The sequence below is a fragment of the Entamoeba nuttalli genome (genome assembly GCF_000257125.1).
Source record: "Entamoeba nuttalli P19 unplaced genomic scaffold asmbl_2353, whole genome shotgun sequence".
Classification (NCBI taxonomy): Eukaryota; Evosea; order Mastigamoebida; family Endamoebidae; genus Entamoeba; species Entamoeba nuttalli.
In genome coordinates this window covers 1-12,188 of record NW_008575256.1, presented here as the reverse complement: position 1 = coordinate 12,188, position 12,188 = coordinate 1, and the positions used below count along the sequence as shown (strand labels likewise).

Here is a 12,188-nt window from a genome sequence, read left to right as displayed (position 1 = left end):
TGGTTATTTACTTGCAACTATCTTCTTATTAACAGGATTCAAAAATTAATTGATCTTTTTTTATTTAATGAAAGTTAAATGAAAGAATTTCTTTTATAAGGAAAAATTAAAACATTAATGATAATTTACTATGTTATGAATAAACAAAACGAGGTGTAAGATAAGATAGTAGTAGTTATATATTATGAATAAAACCCATTTTTATTATATCTATTTTAAATGATACAATGACTTATTATATTCAAATTACTTTTTATCAATAAAATTATTATTTTTAAGAACAATAATTATCATAAAAAGAAATTGAAAAAGAAGAAGAACTGTTAAAATGGAATGAACCAAACAAAACTTATAATTAACAAGTTTGTTTTTTTTTGTTGTTATAAAAGTTTCTTTCAAAGTATTAGAAAACTCTTCTTCAATTATCTTGAAAAACTCAACCTGTTAGAGAATCTCCAAAACATACTTCAAAAGAATTAGAATCAATAATTATTTTAAAAAATCATCATAACAATAATGAAAATGAGTTACAACTTAAAGATATTACATTTTTAGATTTAAGTTCTCAACATTTGAAGACATTACCAAAGTATTTACATTCTCTTAACTTAATTAAATTAGATCTTTCTAATAATCAAATAGAAGGTGATATTAATCTTTCATTCTTATCATCTTTACAAACACTTGACATAAATTCAAATTGTGTTAATAGTGTTAAACTACCTTCTTCTTTAGAAACAATTAATATTTCTCAAAATGAAATTAATTCATTTGAATATGAAAATAATAGTTTAAGAAAGCTATCATGTAATAATGTTAATATGTTAACTGTTTCATCTCCAAATCTTATTGAACTTTCTTGTTCAACAACTAATTTAATTATCAAACAACAACACCTTACAAAATTAATAATAATGAATTCTCTTCACTGTGAACAATATAATTTTTATCAATTTGAATATCTTTCTTCACTAACACTTTCTTGTTGTGAATTATATTTTCTTCCTCAATGTATTGAAAAGATGAATTTAATTTGTTTAGATGTCAGTTGTAATTTGATTTCTTTATTTCCAAAAAACCTTCCTACCACATTAACCAGTCTTAATTTAAACTACAACCAAATATCATCAATTCCAATTCAATATATTAATCAATTAAAAGAATTATTTATTACAGGAAATTTAATAACTTTATCAACAGTTGAATCACTTTCAAACAAATTATACATTCCTTATTTTAAACCTGAAAGACTTATTGAAATAGAAGATGGAATTTATGTTGGTAATAAACATCATTCACAAAATAAATCCATTCTTGATAAATTTAATATTAAAAGTATTATTACAGTTGCTGAAATATTACCATCTTATCCTTCTTTCTTTAATTATAAAGTTATTAAAGTTCCTGATTTACCAACAACAAATTTATATATTCATTTTAATGAATGTTATAACTTTATTGAATCTAATAAAAATAAAGGATCTATTTTAATACATTGTGTTGCTGGAAGAAGTAGAAGTGGAACTATTGCAATTTCATATTTTATGAAGAAGAAACAATTATCACTTGATAAAACATTGACATTCATTAGAAATAAAAATCCAAAAATTGAACCAAATAGTGGATTTATGGAACAACTACGCAGATATGAAATAGAAATTAATTTAAATAAAAAAGAAAATAAAACACTTTTATCTTCATCAAAACATAATCAGAAGTGTTGTATAAATTAGAATTGAGAGTAATGGTATTGGTTTCATTAACTTTAAAATAAAAAAAAAGAAAAAAAAGAAAAAAATCTTAAAAATTAAATTTTATGTCAAATCAAAGAAAAGAACCACTTTCTGAAGATAAGTTAAATAATTATGGTATGTCATCATTCTCAAATGTAAGTTCTTCTTATATAATTAAAAAAATTCCTCAAAACCCATTTTCTGATCCTGAAACAACTACTTTATATCATTCATATGATAATTATCATCCTTTTAATCATCAAAATTCATTCTTTCAACCATGTTCTGTTAATTATAATCAATCTGACTATCAACCAACTTATGACTCTTTTGATTACGCACAAACTAAAGAACTTCAAGTATCGTCTATTCCTGAAATACAACAAAGTCATGTAGTAAATTCAAACCTTCCTATTTCAGTTAGTCCAGTTCAAACGAATAAACATTTAGGAACAATAAGAAAACAGACTTTAACTAATAAAGATGATGATGCTATTATAATATCCAAAAGTCTTAAACCAACTGCTCTGATAGAACCACCGAAGTTACCTAAAAGAAAAAATGAGTTACCTAAAAGAAAAAAACAATATAAAACTAAAGACACTTCAAAACTTTATAAAGTCGTACCATTGACATTACAAACTAAACCTACAACCACCTCTGAACAACCAGTAATTTTAACAAAAGAAAATCAAATTTCTAAGTCTGAATCATTTCCACTAATTCAAGAAGAAAATATTTCTTTAAATCCTGAAGGTCCTTTAACTACATTATCTACTTCAAAAAGTTCTACAAAACCAGAAACTTCTTCTATTAATCATAGTCATATTTTTAACTTCACTCATATTACTTCATCTCAATCAATACCTTCACAACTTCCTATTTATTCTTCATATCCTTTAAATAGTACTACTTCATATAACCTTCATCCATTAAGTCAACAAATACATTCATCTGGTGTTATTGAACCTGCAAAAATAGTTGTTTCTCCAGAATCATCTATTGACCCTCAAATAGATAAATCTAATAATGTTCAATATCGATCCCCTAACTCTCTTATTCTTCCATCCCTACATGACTCGACTGCTCCTATAGTCACACACTCTCCTATGCTAATGAAAAGTAATTCTAATATTCAACTTCCTCCAACTAAAGTGTCTTTAAAAACAAATTCTTCTGAAAATGAAGAATTTCCTCATCCTTCTTCATTACCATTAACATCACAAGAAGACCTAAACCAAACACTAAATTTAAATAATAGTTCATTGGCAGAGCCAAAATTATTACGTAGTAGTAATGTCACAAGGAATGTTTCATCAAAGAAAATTCATATTTTTAATCTTAAAGAAAAAGAGGGTAATCAACAAGATTTATCTGACTCTATTATAACGCCACTAGCACAAATAACCCAAGAAAAGATAATGATGAATATAAAAGAAATAAACAAAATAGACAAAAGTATTGAAGTAGAGGAAAATCAATTAAGCGAAAAAATAAGATTAAACAAAAAATTTCAAAAAAGAAGCGATGGGCCCTATCAAGAAACTGAAAGTGAGCCAATGGAAAAGAGAAAACACACAATAAGTCTTAATGAAAAAATTAGTATGAAAGTTAAAGAAATACCTTCAATTACGTCCAATGAAGAAAGTATCGAAAGTAGTAAAGAAAAAGAAGAAATAATTGAACAAGCTGATCTAGACAAATTACAAGGAATAGACACAAGAGTATTTACTTCTGAATTTAAGTTATTCAGAAAAAAAGAAGCAAAAATTTTTTCTCTTATAAAGTCATCAATGGAAAAAGAAAATAATAAACTATTTGGTAAACCTTGGAAAGAAAAACTCAAAACAGGGACATCTGATCAAACCCATCTTTTTATTAATTCATTAACATTAAAATATATTAATACACAACCCCTTAACAATGAAGACTCAACAATAGAAGAAGAAAAAGAAGTACATTCTATTGAAGTGTTAACAAATACAAAACCAGAAACAAAAAAAGAGAGTGATTTAAATAATACTTCCAATCCATTAACAAGTAATGACTTAGAAATTGATAATTATAATAAAGAAGAAATAAAAGAAATTGATAAAGAAAAAGAACAAAAAAGTGAAGAAAAAGAAATTATTAACAAAGAGACTGTAGAACTTGAAGATCTAAAACTTTTAAATAAGAAAAAAAAGAAAAGTACTGTAAACAAAAAAGAACAAGAATTTGATTTTCAAAAAGCAGAAGATAACTCTTTTGATTTACCATCTTCTACTGGTGGAATAGAAAAGGTAGAAACTAAAGAGGTGAAAGATCAACCTCCTCTTGAAAGTTCTACTATAAATGAATCTTCTCATGATTTAGTAACTTCAAAAAAACAAAGTAAACGATCTGAGGCACACGGACCAACAGACGAACAATTAAAAAGTGGTGAAGGTGTATTGAAAGGAAATTATTATCTCAGGTCACGAGATTCAAGAACGTCTGTTGATATCTTTCAACCTGATTTTCCCGCAAGTAGAACAAGGTCAACAAAGAAGAAAACAAAAAAATTAGTAGAGAAAAAAACAGGACATGAAGAAGCAGAGGAAGAAAGTACTAATGTTCATTCAACAGAAGAAGAACAAACAAAAAAAAGACAAAGATATTCAACACGTAAAAAAACTAAAAGAAGAATTATTAATAAAACATTAAAAAGTAAGTTTCAAGAAATAGACCAATCAAATTCTCAAAAATCTGAAGAAGAAAAACCAAAAAGGAAATTATCAAAGAAATAAAAGGTTTAACTGTAAACAACTATGTTCATCTTTTTATTGTTTTTTATCTATTTATTAAAGTGTATTTTATCTCTATTAACTCTTTTATTTTTCTCTTTCATATTTAATAATAAAAAAAATAATTTCATAATTTAGAAAAATTAAAGGAAGAGAAGTAAATAGTAATATTTACATTAGATTTAATTAACAATGTAAAATATTATTGTAAAATATTATCAATTCAATTAAAATTTAAAAAGAAATTTAATGAATAAAATATTAAGAAAGAAGAAATATAATTTCAAAAGTATAAATAAAAAATAAAATCAATGAAGACAATAATAATTAATATCAAATTGTTTAATAATAAAAATAACGAAGAGTTAAAAGTAATAATAATATAAATTAGAAAATAAAATACCTTTTTGAAAGATTTAATAAAATACTACATTATGAATTATTATTTAATGAATGTTATTCTTTAAATTAAAAAAAAAATTAATGAAATTAAATGAAAAAGAGAATATTAAACATAAAAAAGAAATAATAAAAACTAATAATTATTGGTTTATAAAGTAAAGAATTTAAATTAAAAATATTTAATGAATAAATTTTAACAATAATGAATAGAGAGTAAATAAACAATGAGAAGGGAATTAGCAATGAGTTTCCATTATTAATACAGCAATGGATTGAGATGATACTTTTAAAGAAAAATCATTAATTTTAGTATCTTTTAAAGGTTCTAAATCAGTTGGATAAGTTTCTTCTTGTTTTATTTCTTCTTTTTTTTGTATTGGTTGTTTAAAGACAAGTTGAGGCATTTGGATAATAGAATTTCCTTCTTTTGCTTTCCAAGTAATATATTTTCTTTTACGATCTAAATTTAAAGTAGACCCAACACGTTGTAATCTTTTTTTTTCACTGAACATAGCGATTTGTTGTTTAGTTTCACCAGATAAAACCACCGATGGAGTAGTAGTTTGAGGTTTTTGTAATTTTTGATTATTAACAGAAACACCAGGAGCAATTAAATTTTGTTCGTTTTTTGGTATTCCTCTATTTTGTAATGCAAAGAATTTTGGAGGAGGTGCTGCTAAAACGATTGTAGAAGAAGAAGTTGAGTTTGGTTTGGGTTGTTTAGAAAATGGAAGGACTGACTGAATATCATCAGATTGAGTGAAAGTAGTTTGAGATTTTAGTCCAGTATTATTTTGTTGTTGTATTTCATCTGGAGAAGTTGAAGAAGAAATTGCACGTCGATTTTGGTGTATTAAAAATTTTTCTGGAGGGGTTTTAGAGATTACTGGTTGAAGCCATTCATTTTTTGGTTTAGGTTTTGTTGATGAACTAACACAATGTGAGGATTCAACATAAGAAGAAGACTTTAAAAATTCACCATTTTCTCTTTTCTTTACTATTCTTCGAGGTTTAGGTAATATTGGTAATTGGTTTATTTGTTGTGGTAATTGGGTATAATTTGATCGCGGATATAAATACTCGGTGGTTAAGGTTTGATTTGGAGACGGAGAGTCTGATGGAACAAAAAACCGACTCATCGTCCAATAAAAGAATAAAAATTTATAGTTTCAGCTCTTTAGAAAATGGAGAAAAAGAAGCATTTTTACATTTATCTCTTATCATTCGAAACTAAAAAATGTTTATAATTTATAGTTAATTATTATTAATTAAAAAACTAAAAGAATAATAATATTGATAAAAATGAAAATAAAAAAAAAAAAGAAAAAAATAAATGACTACTTCTCTTACAATCAGTTCAATTGAAACACTTTTTAAGAAAAGAAAGGATGAGTTAGAATTACAACATCAAATGTTTAATGAGAAAAAAGAACAAATATTACATATAGAATGTAAAGCTACAGAAACATATAAAAATATAGAGAATTTATCAAATATAGAAGAATGTAAGAATAACACATATTATCAAACAATATTATTAATGTCTTTAAAGTCATTACAACATATAAAAGAAATAAGAAGAAAAATTATAAAATGTATTCAAGAAATATATAGTGAAATAATTACTTTAACATTCTATATTAATACTACTCGTTATAGAAATTCATTATTTATTGGAATACAAAAACCTTCATTAACAATTACTTGTTTTAATAAAAATGGTGCTATTGACACTGACCATCAAACTCTCCACACAAAATTTGAAGGTAAATTTTTAGAAACATTTAACTCAAATATTAAAGAAGTAAAATTTAATCGTTTGATAATTCCAATAAGTTTTGGAAATCATTTTTCTCCAGCATTTTCATGTATTACAATAAAAAGTAATGAACTTTATATTACTGGAGATATTAATAATCATTCAATTAAGTTAATTACAATTATGAAAGATAGAAACCTTTCTGAAGAATTTAGTCTTAAAGTAGAATATCCAACATGTATTGTAGAACATAAGAAAAGTTCGTTATTTTATATTAGTGATAAACAACTTCATCGTGTGTTTATTTTTAATAAAAAAACTGGTGATTTTAGATCATTTGGTGGATATGGAAATGAACCAAGTAAATTTAATGAACCAATGTGTATTGCAATTGATTCTTTTGATAATGTTTATGTTGCTGATGCTATGAACTTTAGAATTCAAATTTTCACACTTAATGGAACATACATATCATCATTAAGTTTTCCTAATCAACGAACACCGTTTTATCCACATTGTATTTTATTTGATGAAGATCAATTGATAGTAATAGATAATTGGGGAAGTTCTATCTTTTCAATTAATCCAAAACAAAAAAAAGTGACTTCTATTATTTCTAGATATGGTGGAGCAAAGGGGTTTGTTAATAGACCAACATTTGCTTGTATTGACAAATATAAAAGACTATTTGTTAGTGATAGCGGAAACAATAGAATTGCTTGTTTTAAGAAAAATAATTTTCTTGGATCAATTGAAATGAAAACTTTGGGATTAGTTGGTTCTCCATTAGGAATTAGTGTAAGTGATAAAAAACTTATTTTCTCGACAACAGCAAATGAACCTTATTTAAATTGTGTGTCAATAAAGAATTTCCCAAACCCAACTTTTATTTTGTAATAATATTCATTCTTCGTTTTTGTTTTATAAAAAAAAATTTTCTCAAATTCACAAATAGAATCTCTTAATTTTTAGATTTGATAAAAGATTGACTTAAAGAGTAAAAGTGAAAGAAAAAAAAACGAAAATTCTTTTAAAGAACTTATAAATCATATGGGAAATTCAAATCACAAACCAGAGAAAAAAAATAATAAAGGAAAGAAAGAAAAAGGAAAACGAAAGAATGAAAAGATAAAAGATGAGACAAATGAAAAAGAAGCAATTGAAGAACCAACTCTACATGAAGAGAAAGAACCTTGTACAGACACACAACCTAATGAAGATAATCAAATTGTCAAAGGAAAAGAAGGAGAAAAAGAAGAATATATTGAATTATATAATGAAGGTAAGAAAAAAGTTACTCAAGATGACTTTGAATTATTAAAGGTTATTGGTCGTGGTTCATTTGGTAAAGTGATGATGGTTAGAAAGAAAGATGATGGAAGAATATTTGCTATGAAAATATTAAGAAAAGATATAGTCAAAGAACGTAAACAAGTTGACCATACAAAAGCAGAAAAGAATGTGTTAATGCAATTACATCATCCTTTTATTGTTAAATTGTATTATGCATTCCAAACAACAGATAAATTATATATGGTTATGGATTTTGTTAATGGAGGAGAATTGTTTTATCATTTAAAGAATGAAAATTGTTTCTCAGAAGAGCGAGCAAAATTTTATGCTGCTGAAATTGCTACTGTACTGATTCATATTCATTCATTAGGAATAATCTATCGAGACTTAAAACCAGAAAATATATTATTAGACAATACAGGAAATATTGTTATCACTGATTTTGGATTAAGTAAACAACTAGCTGCTGGTGAAGAAACACAAACATTTTGTGGAACACCAGATTATTTAGCTCCAGAAATTTTAAAAGGTGTTGGTCATGGACCAGGAGTTGATTGGTGGAGTTTAGGAATTTTAATTTATGAAATGATTGTTGGTATTCCACCATTTTATGATGATGATGTATCATTAATGTATCAAAAAATATTAAAGTCACAGCCTCATTTCCCTCGTAATATTTCTTATGATGCAAAATCTGTTATTATGGGTTTATTAGAAAAAGATCCAGCAGAACGTCTTGGAGGAGAAGATGTTATTCACATGGCTTGGTTTGACAGTATTGATTTTGAAAAATTAAAAAGAAAAGAATTAACTCCACCATGGATTCCTCCAGTAAAAAGTCAAACTGAAACGAGCCAAATTGATGAAGAATTTGTTCAAGAGGCTGCTGTTGATACTCCCCCTTCTGAAGAACAAGAACAAAATAAAGATAATACATTTGAAGGTTTTACATTTGTACAAACCAATGCCATGGAAGAACAACAATAAATAATACATTTGTTTGGGTGTTTAAATGTTTAACTTAACTTATTTGGTTATTTAAATTAAGTTATTTATATTTTTTCTTAGTTAAAAATATACGTCTAGAACTACAGAAGTTTCACAAAAAAAGAATTTTTGAATATACAATAAAGTGAGTCAGTTTTTTAAAGGAAGCAAAAAGATTGAGTTATTAAATAAGAAGTTGTTATTTAACAATAAAAATATTCAAGATACCCAATAATATTTTAATTGTTAAATAAATATAATTAACCAAAAATGAATAATTTCAAACATAGAACTCTCAATATTAAAGAAAAACAAATAATTTTATTATAATATTAATAATTTTTAACATAAACAAAATTCCCAGACTCAATGGGTTTGAAATTTACGTTAAGTTCTAAATTAATTGAATGATTTTATAAATAAAAATATTATGATTAAATTGAAAAGGAAAAGAGACAAAGTAACAGAATTAATTAATACAACTAAACAATTTTCATGAACAAGACTATTAATGATTTAACAATTAAAGACTTGGATATGAGTAAATATGATATGTATAACAATTAATGGTTAATTTAAAATGTTAGAAATTATATTCAATAAGAGATAGTTAAGAATATTACTTCTTGGTTAATGTGAATAGTTTCTTTGTTAATAAAAACAAATTTCTTATAATAAGAAAGAAAGAAATAAAATCCACACCAACAACTATTACAGGAGATATTATGTTTTGAAGAACAAAACAGTATGATTTAAATTAACTGAAATTAGAAATAATAAAATATAAAACTGATTCTTAGTTCAGAGAAAATAGAAATCTAAAGAATAACAACATAAATTAATAAAGCTAATGAAAGATAAACCAATTTAAAGACTCGGTGGTTTGTTTATCTATTTTAAGTAAGTTATATAAAAGTAGTTGATAAAATATTATTCATGTTTTTATCTTTAATTGATTTATTAAACAAATTAATTATTGATTAAAGTTTTTTAGTATATAATTTTTCCAAAAAAGGAATAAGAATACTAAGTAGAATTGAATCTACAATTCATATATATCTCAATTCTATAAATACAATACATAACAATTATGCTATAGAATTTTTCTATTAATGAATTACTATTATAATAAGAAGATAATATATAAAAACAGAAGTAATAAAAAAGATTAAAACAAAAAATATTACATTAAACTCGGGTGTATTCCAACAACATCATTAGAAAAGTCAATAGGAAATCCAATTATATGTTTCATTTCTTCATTTTGTATAACACCTTCTTTAATTTCAATAAACTTTTGTAATGAGTTATTAAATTGAGAAAGAGATATAACTCTTTGTTGACAAATTTTTACTCTTTCTTTTAATGCTTCAATTGTTTGTACAGAGTTGTGTATTTGTTTTGGAAGTTCAATTTGAGATTGTTTCATATTTTCTAGTGCCTGAGGTAATGAAGAATTAATAATTTCTAATTTTACAGCAACTACATTAATATGTTTGATAATCAAATCCTTTGAATTTTAATTTTTGTTTCATTAAACAAAAATTCATTATAACAAACCCTGTTAAATAATACTGTTTGTTTATAAAATAAAAATGGAAGACAATAACTACATAACATATCATAAATAACTCCTTGTGGTAATAAGAATTCAGTATTTCCATTCTCTGAATCCCAAAGACGTTGAGGAGGAATAATTTCTTCCATTTGTAATACAAGTTTTCCTTTTCGTTCAAAAATTCCTTTCTTTTGTAATTGTTTTATTTTATCTTTTCCTAACATTTTTACAACATCATTACCCTGTGATATGAATATATTAAAAGAAAGAAGAAGGAAGTTTCAAACCATTTTTTAAATTTTATTTTTAAAGTTTTTTTAATTCTAGTTCTATTTTAAAACAAAAAGGAATGTATTTTTATCAATTTCTATTTCTATTTCATCTTTTAAATGAAACAATTTAATTTGAACTTAGAAAGTGTTTTAAGATTCTCATGACAACTCAGAACGAACCGGAATGGAAACGTAAGTTACGAGAAGAGAAATTAAAAAATAAGCAAAAGACTAAATCTGCTATTGGTCTAACAAAAGAAGAAGATCCCCAAAAACAATCTTTGTCTGAGTCTAAACAAGAAATAAGAACCTCAATCTCTAAACCTAAACCAAAGATTCTTACAAAACCAGAAGAAAAAACTAATATTATAAATAAAGCAGAATCAGAACAAATTCCTCCAAATCAACCCGAAAAAAAAGAAGAAGAAGAACAAAAAATTATTGAAGAACCTAAAAAAATTATTCGTTTAAATAGAAATTCTGGAATTAGTCAAAAAGATCAACAACAATTACAAAAAGATTGGAAACAACAAATTGCTGCTGTTGAAGTATTAAATATTCAAAAAAAAAGTGGTGTAGCTCCTCCAAATGGAAGAAAATCTTTTCATCAAGGAACTTCTGCTAAACATGCTGACATGAAATTTATTGTTCTTGGAGAAAGTGGAGTTGGTAAAACTTCACTCATTACTCAGTATGTTGATAACTTATTTACTCCTGTGTTTGTTTCTACTGTTGGAGTAGATTTTAAAAAGAAAGAATTTATTGTTGATGGTACTCATATTGTCTCCCAAATTTGGGATACTGCAGGTCAAGAAAGGTTTAGAACTATAATACCTCAACATTATAGAGGTGTTTGTGGTGTTATTTTTGTTGTTGATGTTACTTTAAGAACATCATTTGAACGTTTGTTGAAAATATTCTTTTATTTTTGAAAAATACTAAATGAAAATAGAAATTAGTTTTTGGATTAATGACTTAAAAACAAAATCAGATTCTAAATATTCGGCTATTCTTTGTGGTAATAAAATTGATTCAGAAGATCGTATTGTCACTACTGATGAAATGAAACAACTCGCTGATAAAAATGGTTTACTTTTTATTGAGACTTCAGCTAAAACTAATACTAATGTTACTGATCTTTTTACCACACTAGCCAGAGATGTTTTAGTTAAGCAACCAGAAATTATTAATAAACCACCTCCTGCAAAAGCACCAGTAAGAGTTCATCAGTCTTCAAATTCTAATTCTTCAACAGCATCTCAAGGTGGGTGTTGTTAATAACAAAAAAAATTTTTTTATTAATTGTTTTTTTCTTTCTTTGAGAAATGTTTATTAGATAAGTAAATGTTAATAAAAATTAATAAATTTTTAATTATATATTTATTTCTTAACAAGAGATAAAGAAAAACAAATCTCTGA

The 12,188-nt window shown here is 25.0% G+C and overlaps 7 protein-coding genes across 7 annotated transcripts; 5 read left to right on the top strand and 2 right to left on the bottom strand.

Moving 5' to 3' along the window:
- Nucleotides 1–333: 333 nt before the first annotated feature.
- Nucleotides 334–1,733, top strand: ENU1_020610 (leucine rich repeat and phosphatase domain containing protein; the record flags this gene model as incomplete). Its single annotated transcript, XM_008856987.1, has 2 exons — nt 334–362; nt 449–1,733. 2 exons carry the CDS (start codon nt 334–336, stop codon nt 1,731–1,733), a joined length of 1,314 nt encoding a protein of 437 aa, XP_008855209.1.
- An 83-nt stretch (nt 1,734–1,816) lies between these two features.
- Nucleotides 1,817–4,501, top strand: ENU1_020600 (hypothetical protein; the record flags this gene model as incomplete). The annotated part of the gene is made up of 1 exon (XM_008856986.1): nt 1,817–4,501. One exon carries the CDS (start codon nt 1,817–1,819, stop codon nt 4,499–4,501), a length of 2,685 nt encoding a protein of 894 aa, XP_008855208.1.
- Nucleotides 4,502–5,136: 635 nt separating this feature from the next.
- On the bottom strand, nt 5,137–6,039 carry ENU1_020590 (hypothetical protein; the record flags this gene model as incomplete). Its single annotated transcript, XM_008856985.1, has 1 exon — nt 5,137–6,039. One exon carries the CDS (start codon nt 6,037–6,039, stop codon nt 5,137–5,139), a length of 903 nt encoding a protein of 300 aa, XP_008855207.1.
- A 194-nt stretch (nt 6,040–6,233) lies between these two features.
- Nucleotides 6,234–7,556, top strand: ENU1_020580 (NHL repeat-containing protein; the record flags this gene model as incomplete). Its single annotated transcript, XM_008856984.1, has 1 exon — nt 6,234–7,556. One exon carries the CDS (start codon nt 6,234–6,236, stop codon nt 7,554–7,556), a length of 1,323 nt encoding a protein of 440 aa, XP_008855206.1.
- A 153-nt stretch (nt 7,557–7,709) lies between these two features.
- On the top strand, nt 7,710–8,939 carry ENU1_020570 (protein kinase 2, putative; the record flags this gene model as incomplete). The annotated part of the gene is made up of 1 exon (XM_008856983.1): nt 7,710–8,939. The coding sequence occupies one exon, from the start codon at nt 7,710–7,712 to the stop codon at nt 8,937–8,939; it is 1,230 nt and encodes a 409-aa protein (XP_008855205.1).
- A 1,183-nt stretch (nt 8,940–10,122) lies between these two features.
- Nucleotides 10,123–10,721, bottom strand: ENU1_020560 (hypothetical protein; the record flags this gene model as incomplete). The annotated part of the gene is made up of 2 exons (XM_008856982.1): nt 10,123–10,449; nt 10,500–10,721. 2 exons carry the CDS (start codon nt 10,719–10,721, stop codon nt 10,123–10,125), a joined length of 549 nt encoding a protein of 182 aa, XP_008855204.1.
- A 209-nt stretch (nt 10,722–10,930) lies between these two features.
- Nucleotides 10,931–12,047, top strand: ENU1_020550 (Rab family GTPase; the record flags this gene model as incomplete). The annotated part of the gene is made up of 2 exons (XM_008856981.1): nt 10,931–11,672; nt 11,722–12,047. 2 exons carry the CDS (start codon nt 10,931–10,933, stop codon nt 12,045–12,047), a joined length of 1,068 nt encoding a protein of 355 aa, XP_008855203.1.
- Nucleotides 12,048–12,188: the final 141 nt, after the last annotated feature.